Source organism: Monodelphis domestica, chromosome 3 (assembly GCF_027887165.1).
Source record: "Monodelphis domestica isolate mMonDom1 chromosome 3, mMonDom1.pri, whole genome shotgun sequence".
NCBI lineage: Eukaryota > Metazoa > Chordata > Mammalia > Didelphimorphia > Didelphidae > Monodelphis > Monodelphis domestica.
The window spans coordinates 302,146,592-302,159,872 of NC_077229.1; the positions used below are offsets into that span (position 1 = coordinate 302,146,592).

General features: G+C 33.9%; 1 protein-coding gene across 1 annotated transcript in view; it reads left to right on the forward strand.

The window, feature by feature from the left end:
- Window positions 1-13,281, forward strand: part of RP1 (RP1 axonemal microtubule associated) — a 375,431-nt gene that overhangs the window by 320,889 nt on the left and 41,261 nt on the right. The window contains exon 25 of the mRNA XM_007487226.3: window positions 4,809-5,028. Within this exon, the coding sequence (XP_007487288.3) occupies window positions 4,809-5,028 (220 nt within the window). The remainder of the gene's footprint in view (window positions 1-4,808; window positions 5,029-13,281) is intronic.

Below are 13,281 nucleotides of genomic sequence, written 5' to 3' on the forward strand. Positions count from 1 at the left end.
AGGATTCAGCTCATTTTATATGTCAGTTTTGTTTTCACAATTTGGTAATTTTTTAATGTGTGTATCACTGGATGTGATTATTTTATTTCCACTGTGTTTGTTATGAGAATGTTTACAAATCTTCCAAATTCATAACACATTTATTTTGTGTGAGCAGTGTTGTTGCTTAGATTAGTGACACCCTACACAATATAATTTCTCTCTTTTTATATTTCCCAGTTAGAATCATCCAGGAGATGCAGCTTATACAACATTCATGGAAGCATTGAAATACCTGGTGGGCAGTAACAGAGTTTTAATATGGAAGTAGCTACTACCATTCTATCAAACACAAGTCCACTTTGGAGAAAAAAGTTTCACCTATAGTCCAAAGGACCTAAAAATAACTCTTAGATGAATGAATGTCAATTTGGAAATGACCTGATCCATGCTTTGATTCATAGCCCCTTCCCCAGCCTTTATTTTCTAACCACTTCTAATTACCAGAAAGAATAGTATTTGTTCCATCTTTCCCATGATCACATCAATACCAAAATTTATTAAACAAATCTAACAATATATTCATTAAATACAATGAACATTGTCCAAAGTTTTATTTAAAACAAATAGTTGCTAACAACTTTAGAAACATGTGGAATTAAGACATTTTAGAACTATTTTCAAGAAAAGGAAAGTCTTAATCTCATACTTGAAGAATTCATATTCAAGGAAATTGATCCAAGGACTCATGATAGCAAAAGCTATGTATTTTACAAATGACAGAATATTTCCACAATTTTTCCAAGGATAGAAGGAGCTGATTGAGACTGAATGCACATTAAAGCATATCATGTTTCACTTTTTTTTTCCTTTAATTTTTAAAAGTGTAAGTTATATCTGTCTTCTTTCACAATGCAATGGACATGGAAATATGAATTACCTAAAAATACATGTATGACCTATATAGTATTCATTGCTATCTTGATGAGGGGGAGGAGTGACAGGGAGGGAGAGAATATGGTTCACAAAGTGTAAGAAAACGATTGTTAAAAATTGTATGAATGTGCAATCTGGAAAAAAGTAAATAAAAAAGAATTGATTTAGCATTAGATAAGATTACTCTCAAGAATATTTGGGCTTCAGGAAAATAAATGTCTTTTAACACTTCATTGGGTGATGATCTCATTAATATTGATGATTATTTAAATGACATGGTTTGTAATCCACTCATGTCCTCTGAACTATATGACTCTTGCTGACCTCTGTGGTGTAGTGGAAAAGAATGCTGAATTTGGAGTAAAAAGACATGGATTCAGATCACAATTATTTCTCTTATATGACTTTGGATAAATACTTCATTTAACCTCTCTGGGCCTCAGTTCTTTCACTCACAAAAGGAGGAGTTAAACTATATAACTTCAGAGATCCTTTTCAGTTTTCAGTTTATGATTCTATAATCATTTCACAGACTAGTGGTGTCCAATGGTTATTCTTCCCTCCTAGTACATGATATTTCATGATGGGCTTTTTCTATACACACATCCCATGATCTCATGTAATGGTGATCCAATCGAATAATCAATTATTTTCACAAACTATTTGTGAAGATCTACTGTAGGGACTGGATTAAAAAAACCCTATTTATATTATGAATTTCTTTGCCTTTTGAGTAATCCAGAACTTTTATTTTCAGACAAGATGGTTCTTTGTTCTTTTTAATCATTAATATGCCTCATTGTTAAGAAAGGAAGGAGTTTGTGGTGGTTATATTGAGTAGAATTTCTGATAATGGCTGATACTGGGCTATTTCCTCAATCTAGCTCACTTTCTCCCTTCAATTCAACATTTCTGTCTTTCCCTTTGGTTTTTCATATGCTTACAGGACAAAGAATTAGGGTTATCTTACTACTTGTGTTGAGGCAAAAAGATAGCCTATCTATTTTTCCATCTTCAGTGTTGGTCCAGAATATATAATAATGGACTAACTAGGCTTCCACTTAGTTGTATGTTCTAATCTAAACAATGAACAATCTTTTCCTTTTGGTTTTGACTGGTAGGGTGATCTTTTTGGAAGATATCATTGAGGAATCCCTTTATAATTATAGGATTCATTAGAGCCAACAAAATCCCTCAGGAACAGGAGCCCCCAAAGGACTCTTTGGATCACTGTATTGCCACTAATGGAGAAGTCCATTACATTTGATTGTACCACAGTGTTTCAGTCTCTGTGTACAATGTTTTACTGGTTCTGCTCCTTTCACTCTGCTTCACTTCCTGGAGGTTGTTCCAGTTCCCATGGAATTCCTTCATTTTATTATTCCTTTGAGCACAATAGTATTCCATCACCAATATATACCACAATTTGTTCAGCCATTCCCCAATTGAAGGGCATCCCCTCATTTTCCAATTTTTGGCCACCACAAAGAGTGCAGCTATGAATATTCTTGTACAGTAAGTCTTTTTCCTTATTATCTCTTTGGGGTACAAACCCAGCAGTGTAATGGCTGGATCAAAGGGCAGACAGTCTTTTAGCACCCTTTCGTCATAGTTCCAAATTGCCCTCCAGAATGGTTGGATCAATTCACAACTCCAGCAGCAATGTATTAATGTCCAGACTTTGCCACATCCCATCCAGCATTCATTATTTTCCTTTGCTGTCATGTTAGCCAATCTGCTAGGTGGGAGGTGATACCTCAGAGTTGTTTTGATTTGCATTTCTCTGATTATAAGAGATTTAGAACACTTTTTCATGTGTGTATTGATAGTTTTGATTAACTGAAAATTGCCTATTCATGTCCTTGCCCATTTATCAATTGGAAAATGGCTTGATTTTTTTGTACAATTGGTTTAGCTCTTTATAAATTTGAGGAATTAGACCTTTGTCAGAGGTTTTTGTTATGAAGATTGTTTCCCAATTTGTTGCTTCCCTTCTAATTTTGATTTCATTGGTTTTACTTGTACCAAACCTTTTAATTTGAAATAATCAAAATTATTGATTTTACATTTTGTGATTTTCTTCTAGCTCTTGCTTGGTTTTTAGACTTGGTTTTTAAAGTCTTTCCTTTCCCAAAGATCTGACATGTATACTATTCTGTGTTCACCTAATTTGCTTATAGTTTCCTTCTTTATATTCAGGTCATTCACCCATTCTGAGTTTATCTTGGTGTAGGGTGTGTCAATTACCATTTATTCAAAGTTATAACAGCCAGGATTCCTGACTCCCTGCCCCAAGTCATTTGGTATAGTCCCATTTTTCAGATATCATTACCACAGAACCATTAATAGTTACAAAACTGTGACACTCAGCACAGATATCTTCTGTGTGTTTTTGTTCTGGTCTGAATGGTCTTCTCAACTTCATTTTCTCGAGTGCCATTTCCTCATATAAGGCATTGGAGAATGAAGTATTAGAATCTAAATGTGATGTTTACTTCGTCAGAAAAATACAGAGGCCAGAAAATAATGCCAACTGGTTGTAGTTATCTTTAATAAGATAGAGATGTGCTTTAAATTGATACTCAAGTTGTTCAATTTTAATCATTATTTCTAAATTTTTATCTAGTAACTATGGACTCTGGTTTCTTAGAAAATAAAATCTTCATATAAAAAAGGGGATTTTTCTGACTTAAATGTACTGAAATGATATTTTGCAGATAAGGATTATGTGAGTATGGTTCTAATCAGCTAAATAGAGAGACTGAGGATTCTAGAGGATGATATTATTAAAAAAACAAGATCCCAAATAAAAGATATTACATACATAGTTGGAAAAGAAGGGAAGACATGATTGTTTTCAGATCGGAAAGAAGAGCAGATGAATGAATTAAATGAATCTATATTTTGAAAATAACTGCATTCATAGGTATTTAACCAACTAAAAAGAACAATTTCCTCTTAAAAGTTGAGATCACAACCATAGAGACTCATGATTAGTAGAAAGACACATGACCCTAAACCATAGCTTCTCTAAGAAAGACTATAAAAGAACCCCAACCCCAAATAGATAAACCCTAGCTCTCCAATATAAAAAATAAATATAGATTAATAACTTTTCTAAATAACTATATATTAATAGGTTGTTTTGCCCTAATAATTGAATTTGTTTTGGATCTTCTGCCTAGATTTTAAAAACAGAAGATATATAATAAGGCTATTTTCCAACTATCTCTTTCTCTAAATGTTCACCCAATTAGGTGAGTCCAATTTAGGTTATAGACTTAGAATTTCCCTATCAAATTAGTCATCTCCAAATGCTTTATACATTTTGGTTGTGGGTAAAGCTTCAATTAGTCCCTAAATCAACAAAAACAAACAAACAAACAAAAAACACTTAGCTTACCTAGAGACTGAAACAATTTCCTAAGGATTGGTTATGTAGGAAGTTTGAGCCAGTCATACTCACAAGCTTATTGGAGCCAGGGAGCTTAAAAGAGACAGAGATGACATGGCAAAATGTTTTTACTTTGATGATCTTATTTTTTCAAATAATAATGATAATATATTTATTTTGCAAAATAACACTAGGGCTGGGCCAGATTCAAGGAAAACTAGAGAAACATCTATCACATCGGCCCATCAAACTGCATTTGAAGACTAAGTTTTTAAGTATAAGATCCCCAAATTCCAAACTACAATATTTTATTGTAGGTAGCATAATACTCCAAGTCTTAAGCTCTATGTGAGAAACTGTTATTGAGATTGTATAGATATTTGTATTTTAAATTGATAATGAGTTTCTGAACTTGAAAAACAATAACAGGGAATTTTATTTTCAGATCAAGAAGAAATGTTCAGTGGGAGTATAATTTTTTAAAAATAATTTCTTTCAGATTAATCTTAAAGATATTGGTGAATTGTATAAAATACGCATCGAACATGACAATAGTGGAAAAGATCCTAGTTGGTATTTGGAAGAAATTAAACTTGAAGAAATAGACACTGGGAAGGTGTTTTCACTCACAGTGGATTGTTGGATACCTGAGAATGAAAATGATGGAGACACTTGCAAAGAAATAGCTATCAACCAGCCTTACAAGAAGCCCTTGCCATGTACGTATTTGTGAACTTTTTTATGATTTTAATTAAGTACTGAGGTTCAATAAACTTAGGTTAAACTTAGGTTTAACAGGTTTTAATAATAGGGAAATGAACACATGATTGTGTGTTCTTGTGCTTATATTATTGTTATATATTGTACAGATATTATAAATATTGTATATCTTAAGCATTATTATACCCCCTATTTTAGTGTATGTGTCCATCCTTGACTTTGCATATTTTATTCATTTTTTAAATTAAATTAAAAAATGATTCTTTTCACTTTGTATTCCCTATTATTCATTGAAAAAGCAAGAAAAAATTTTTACAAGATGTATAGTCAAGTAAAGCACTATTCCTCATTAAGCATGTTAAAAAATAAAAGTCTTAATTTGTACTCTGAGTTTAACATCTCTCTCAAGAGGTCAACATATTTTACTAAGATATATTTTACCACAACTCTTCAGAAATTGTGGCTGGTCATTGGGATGTATTTCTGTATCCACCTCTGTTTCTTTGTATATTTTTCCTTCTTTTGACCAGTTCAGAGGAAAGTAAATTTCAAGTTTTGGCTTCTCTTCCTCATCTACCTCCATTTATATTGATATCTACTTGTATACCTTCTTTATGTGTGAGAATTTTCTTTAACCTTCCTTTCCCTCCCCACATCCAATATATTTCTCATCTCCTTTCTATTCTCCCTCCTCTTAAGATTATTAAGACTTAAAAAAACTCTCGTTTCTAACTGAATTCCCTCTTTGAATTTTGATGATAATAGGGACCAAAGGGGACACCTACAACATCTATCTAAATTTAATGTAAGCAATTTAACCTTACTTGGTCCTTTATCATTGTTTATTCATGACTATCTTTTTATTTTTATCTTCACTCCTGTTTGTTCTTCAAAGTTTCTCTGCAGCTCTGGGTCTTGCATCAAAAATACTTTGATATCCTCTCTAAAAAGATACATTCTGTCCCCACCCCCTTCACCCATAGCATTATACTAAATTATATTTGGCTGTAAGTTTTTGCCTTCTGGAATGTCAAAATTCTCCACTCCTTCATAGTGGTGACTGCAAAACTGTATGTACTCCTGACTGTAGATTCTTGGCACTTGAATTCCTTCTGCCTGTTTGCAGGTATTTTTTTCTCCAAACTGAGAGCTCTGGTTTTTGACTCTATTGTTTGCAGAAGGTTTCATTATAAGGCTTCTTTCAGGAGTCAACCTCTGGAACTTTTTTTCTGTTTTCATTTTGTCCTAGGATTTCAAGAGATCTGAGCAATTTTAATATTACTTGAAATATGATGTCTAGGTTTTCTTTTATCATAACATTCAGGTAATATGATCCCAAGTATTTTTATCTTTGATCTGTTGTTTTTGTTATAAAATGCCTTATATTTTCTTTATTTTTTTTCAGCCTTTTAACTCTGTTTTAATATTATTGCTTTGAGGAGTCATTGGCTTCTATTTGGTCCATTTGAATTTTCACAGCTCTTATGCTAACTTGTTAATTCCCTTTCTAGTTCTTTCTTTTATATATTTCATTTCTTTTCCATTTTCCCTCAAGTATTCCTATTTCCTCTATAAAAATATTTTAAATTTCTCTTTTAAAGTTTTGCTTCCTCTCTTCCAATATTTCAAGTTGAGTTTGTACCAAGGCTATGCTTTCCTCTGAAGCTTTGCTTAGAGATATTTTAGAATCATTCTCTTCTGTGTTTGTGTCTCAAATTTCTAAATTACCATGATACTCATTAAGCAGAGGTTTTTTTCTTTTATTATTAGCCCATTATTCCAGTCTATTTGCTGACCTCAGTCTTGATGTCAGGACTGGGCTGTATGACACTTCTGGGAGAGAAGGTCTAGACTGGTACTATTGCTGCTTTCTTTGGTGTACTGAATGCTGTTTTATCTCAGGTTATTAGGAACAAACTGGGGACTTGCAAGCTTCAGTGCTCCCAAAGTAGTCTGATCCAGGGCAAAGTTTGATGGCTAACTGCCATTGTTGAGCTCTATAAGTTCTTGACATCAATTTTAGTATGGACAAGGGTAGACTGCTTTTGAACTATGCTCCTATTACCCACATAGAAAGCTCTGTTGGTTTGGAGCAATAGAACATGTAGGCTCCCTTTTGGTCTGAGATTCTTGCCTTGTTTATTTTTCTGCAGCATGATCTAGGTCTTGGAAGTGAGACCCTTATTTGTGCCTGAGGTCTGAACAACACTATTGTTGGTTCTGGCTTCTAAATTTTCTGCTGTATTGGTACAACAGCAAAAGCCTCTTTACCCAGGAACTCTACTGTGGTGTGCAACCCTTACTTGATTCAGAATTAGGTGGTGAGCAACAAAACTACTGCTCACCACCTGTGCCTGTCACAGTGCCCTGGTGTGAATCTGGGGGCTTCCCAATGGATGTGAGGCTTCCTCTTGTCCTAATGTACACTCTCTCTTTGGACTCTAGAGTACTTCTTTGGAAGTGTGTTACTGAAACATTCCCATCTGTGGTATTTGCGTACCTCCTTGATTATGTCTTTATAACAACCAGGACTGGGGGGGGGGGACCCAAAATTCATCATGACTTCTTCTGGATTTCTTATCAGGATTAATTTGGTCCAGTGCATTTTCTAGATGTATCAGGAAAAGTTTGTGGAGAGAAACTGTATTACTTCCTATCACTCTGTCATTTTCTATCTTTAACTTTGAAACTAGATTAAAATTCACTCCACTGAGCCACAGTGCATGGTCTTTAGATCTTAAGATTTAGAGTTGGAAAGAGTCCAAATATCACATAGTCCAAGTGTATAATATAATTTTACATATGAAAACAGAAATCACACAGTGGTAACATTTAGAAATGGGATTCAAGGTCAAATCAGAGTCCCAAATTTGTGTTCTTTTCACCATTGAATACATGTATTATTTACTCCAATGACTTCAGTTCTCACCCCTTTAAAGATATTTCCCAGATTCATGTCTCTTCCTCTATCTTATTTCAAGTTATTGTCCCTAATGGAAATTTTCAATTGAGTGCCCCATTATCACCTTAAATTTAATATGTTAAAAATAGAATTGATCCTATATTTCAGTTTCTTCAAAGGAATCTTAGGATGATCAATGATCTTGGATTTAATTCCCTTTGAACCATTTTTCTTGTCTTTCTTCCAGTCTGAAGATCATTCTCCTTAATAAGGAAAGACAAATAAATAGGAACTATATAATAGACTGGGCTTGACTCAGTCCAGTTTTCCAGAATTTTACGTCTGAAACCATAATAAAAAGAGATACTTGTAATTCATATTAACAGTTAACATGTTTAGAGGTAAAGAGTACCTTTAGATCGAACCTCAGAATTACTACTTTGTCTACCTTAACTGGGACTCTTACTTCAGCAAGTAATCTGAGACAAGTAATCATCCAACCTTCCCTGAAAGTTATCTAGTAATGAATAATTCAGTGCTTCTAGGGGCAACTAATCCATTTTGTGATGGCTCTAATTGTTTGGAAGTTTTTTTCTTTTTGTTAAGATCAAATCTCACTCTATAACTTCTACCAATTGGTCCTAGCTTGGCTTTTTGTGGTCAAGAAGAACAAATCCAATCCTCTTAGACATGTAAACTCTTAAAATATTTAGACTGCTACCATATCCCCTCCCTACCAAAGTTTTTTTCTTCTTCTCCATGTTATATTTTTTAATTTTTTTCTATCAATTACCTCATAGCAAATTTCTAAATATACTAATGCCATCCTGATGATCATCCCTGAAAAGCATTTCAATTTATCAATGTCTTTTAATACTGTAGCAACTATCTATAATGTAATCTAGTTCCATAAGGATAGTAAGAGGACTGTTCCTTAATAACATGCCCCTGAGCTATTCATCTAAGAACTTTTTAAAAAAGGAAATAAAGTCTGTACACCATAATTGCTTTTTAAAATATATATGTGCATATATATACATATGTTTGACCATATATATTTGCATAGTGCTAGCTATTAAAATATATATATGCATATATATATGTATATGAATTTTTTTGCATAGTGGTTAGCTATTCAGCTGAGGCCACAGGAGTCTGTAACCTGTATTAATTCCTGATCTTTATCTGCCATTTTGGCTTGTCAAGGATTCATTTCTGAGAAAGAATTCCTTTTTGTATTTGGTAAGTAGGCATCCAAATTCTCATACTGACTGATTCATTAACCCTAACTCAGATACTATGGAGACAATTGAATTTGGACTCAAGTTTAAGATTTTCCTAAATGGAGAGAGAAATAAAATAGGTAGCCACTCTACCATATGAATCAGGTAGAAGTCATGCCATTTCAGTTTTATACATCTATCAAAAAGGGCATTAAACAAATGATTTAAACAGGATTTAGAAATTCAGTTTATATCTGTTGCAATCCACTGGGAGGCTGTTAGTAAACCCCATCATGACATAATATACTCTGGTAATTATACTGTTAGTCATTTCACATTTTGCCTCTACTGATCATAATACTACCTTAATACAATCCTGTTGTTTGTTTGTTGGTATTTTTCTTGGTGGTCCCTTTCTCTCCCAAGTTGACACTTCCTCTGGTACCAAATTGTCTCTTTTAATGCTGACTACTTTTGTGGATACCTTAGCCTCACTAGTCTCCCAGGATCTTCTGAAACATACTAGAGTGCCTTGACTCATCCACCTCAACTTAACTCTATAATTATCTAGTTAGGTTAAAAGAAAAGAAAAGGGAAACAATTTTGTCCCAGGGACAGCCTTGCCTAGCCATGAAATATGCTCACAGATGCCTTGAACCCCATACAGGTTAATGCTTTTGCCATTACCCAGAAGACTTTCCCAATATTATTCTGAATAGTCCTCAGGCTTTGAAGCCAGAAAGGAAGAGGGCTCTAATATGCAGTTTGCATTTTAGCATATCCACAGAGTTTTGATTAAGCAACCAACCTGGGGAATGAATCATACATAGAAGTAATTAGTGGATATTTTCACATTCTTAAGTTTCCATGCTGCCACCAATAATAGCTGTCTAGAATGGTCACTGGGCAAGTTCCAAAATAGGCAGAGGAAGGAACTTGCTACATGTCCCTTCTTTCCCTACTATTCCTCATAATAATGAATAAAAAAAAGAGGGGAAAATTTTTACTTTGGTAAAATCAACCAGTAAACCCTATTTCTGATATCACATGCATTATTCTACAATCAGAATCCCTTATCTCTGCAAAGAGCATTCATTTTCTCAAGATTGAACTTGAATTACACTAAAGTTCTTTTCATTTACATTTTAGTTCATATAGTTTTATCTTTTCTTTTTTTTCTTTTTTACTTAAATCACTTTAGTCATATACACTGTTCACTCTGAATCAGTTTGTATATTTTATTTTGGTTTTCCAAATAAAAATTATTTATAATATGTTATGGAAAGGCAAAATTCTATTATATTTATATACCAAAATTTCTTCAGTCATTCTCCAGTTAGTTGACTTCTACTTGGTTTCCATTTCTTTGCTAATATAAACTTATCTCATATGAATATACTGATACTATAAATATGAGATTTTTCCTTTTATCTTTGAATTGTGGGTGAGGATATAGCTCAATATGCTTAATGATACCAGGATGGATTACAATGATTACCTCTTCACATTGTTCACAAGGGATTAATTTGTCAATTCATTCTGGAATTTTATCTTGAATTGACTCCAAGCTCATTGGCCTATCATTTCCAGTATTTGTACTCTTCTTTATTAAATATGGAGTGCAATTTGCCATCTTGCAATTCTGTAGCCTGTCCCCTTTTCACCTCATTTCATTAAAGATCACAGACAGTGGTCCATCATCATATTACTACCTCTTTCAGTACTCTGACATGTAGTCCATCTAGTTATACAGAACAGCTAGTGTTAGCCTTCCACCACATCAATTGTCTTGGGTTTTAATTTCCTTTGAATCATTTTTCTTGTCTGCCAATCTGAAGATCATTCTCCTGAATGAGGAAACAAAAATAAATAGGAACTATATAATAGGCTGGGCTTGACTCAGTCCAGTTTCCCTATAATTTAGATCTGAAATGAGAATGAAATGAAAGACTTGTACTTCATATCAATAGTTAACCAAAGCTTGGATGTAGCAGAGGAATGGAAGAATTTAGAGTAGGTAAGGGATGCTCATCCAGCATAAAGCATTAACTCAGATGAGGATATTTTTCCACTGTTGTTTATTCTTCTGGCCTTTGGGTCTAAAGCTTTTGGGATGTGTTCAAGCTTTTGGTATTATAGAGATTCTGTATCCAGGTGACTAGAAAGCTTTGGCAATGGCCTTTAGTCCCTTGAGCCTATGAAATCTCAAGGATAACTTCAATAGCTTTTATTTAATTTAATTTTATTTTGGGGGGAAAATTATTGAATCAATTTAGAATATATTTCCATGGTTACAAAATTCATGTTCTTTCCCTCCCCTCCACCAAACCCCTCCCGTAACTTACACACAATTCTACTAGGTTTTACATGTATCATTGATCAAGACCTATTTCCATATTATTGACATTTGCATTAGGGTAATCATTTAGAGTCTATATCCCCAATCATATACCCATCAACCCATGTGATCAAGAAGTTGTTTTTCTTCTGTTTGTACTCCCATAGTTCCCCCTCTGAATGTGGATAATGTTCTTTCTCATAAGTCTGAATTGTACTGGATCATTGCATTGCCGCTAATGGAGAAGTCCATTACATTTGATTATGCCACAGTGTATCAGTCTCTGCGTAAAATGTTCTCCTGATTCTGCTCCTTTCCCTGTACATCAATTCCTGGAGGTTGTTCCAGTTGACATGGGATTCCTCCAGTTTCTTATTCCTTTGAGCACAACAGTATTCTATCACCAACATATACCACAATTTGTTCAGCCATTCCCCAATTGAAGGGCATCCCTTCATTTTCCAATTTTTTTACCACCACAAAGAGCACAGCTATGAATATTCTAGTACATATCTTTTTCCCCATGATCTCTTTGGGGTATAAACTTAGCAGTGTAATGGCTGGATCAAAGGGCAGACAGTCTTTTAGCACCCTTTCAGCATAGTTCCAAATTGCCCTCCAGAATGGTTGGATCAATTCCCAACTCCACCAACAATGTGTTAATGTCCCAATTTTGCCACATCCCCTCCAAAGCTTCAAAGCTTTTAAGGTAAGCTGGCCAAATTTGCATGGGGAGAAGGGGTTTAAAATATTACTTTCACCACAATTTAAAATATTTTTTCATTTTCCTGTCAGTTGTTATTTTCCCAACTACCTTAAGTTATAGAGCTATCTCCTCGCTATATCTTCCTCTTATCCTCATTTAGTTTCAAAAATCTCTTTTGTTGATTTTAGCATTTATCATAAGCAAATAGCAAACTTTCATGTCAGTGTTGCTATCCTAATAGGTCCTTGCTTTTCTTTTACCTTATCTAGCTTTTCTGTGTTCCACTTGCCATTGTGTCCAACTGCTTTACTTTACAAATGAGGACACATATCCTAGGTCCAAGGAACTAAATGACTTGTCCATGGTCTCCTAAATTCCTATCAGTAGGTCAAGATTAGACTTCAGGGTTCTTGACTCTAAGAGTAGTATACTTTCCAGTGAATCTTGCTGTCTCTTTGAGGATTTTTTCATTCTTTTTGTCTCAAATTTAACTGTTTATAACATCCAAATTTATATTTCTAGGCTTGTTGTCTCACCCAGATCTCCGGGCTACTAGTTATTTTTCACTTAGATATATCACTATGAATTTAAACTTGTCTTCCCAAAGGAATTTATCATCACAATCTTTTCCCACAAAACAACAAATTTGTCCAAAATTCCTCATTTGTCAGTGTTATTATTGTAATGAAGGAAGCTAAACAAAACAAAATGAAACTTGGAGTTTTGAATCAGTCCCTACATTTAGTTTATAGCCATGCTTTTCCAGTTTTTCTTTTGAAATAATTCTCCCTGACATCCTTAGGTATTCATATTGATACTACCATAAGTCTTGTCCTTTTTACTAAACAAATACAAAAGCTTTTCCCCTGACAACCCTTCAATTTGTCCGACATGTAATCCATTTTAAGCTTAACCACCAAACTTATCTTCCTTGTACACTATTTTTATTACATCATTAACCAGCTTAAAAATGATTGAAAAATCTTAAAAAGTTTGTTGCACTCCATATGAAAAATAAATATCTTTTCTTGACATTCAATGCCTCCCATCATCCCTTTATATCCTAAAATATAAACCAAAACA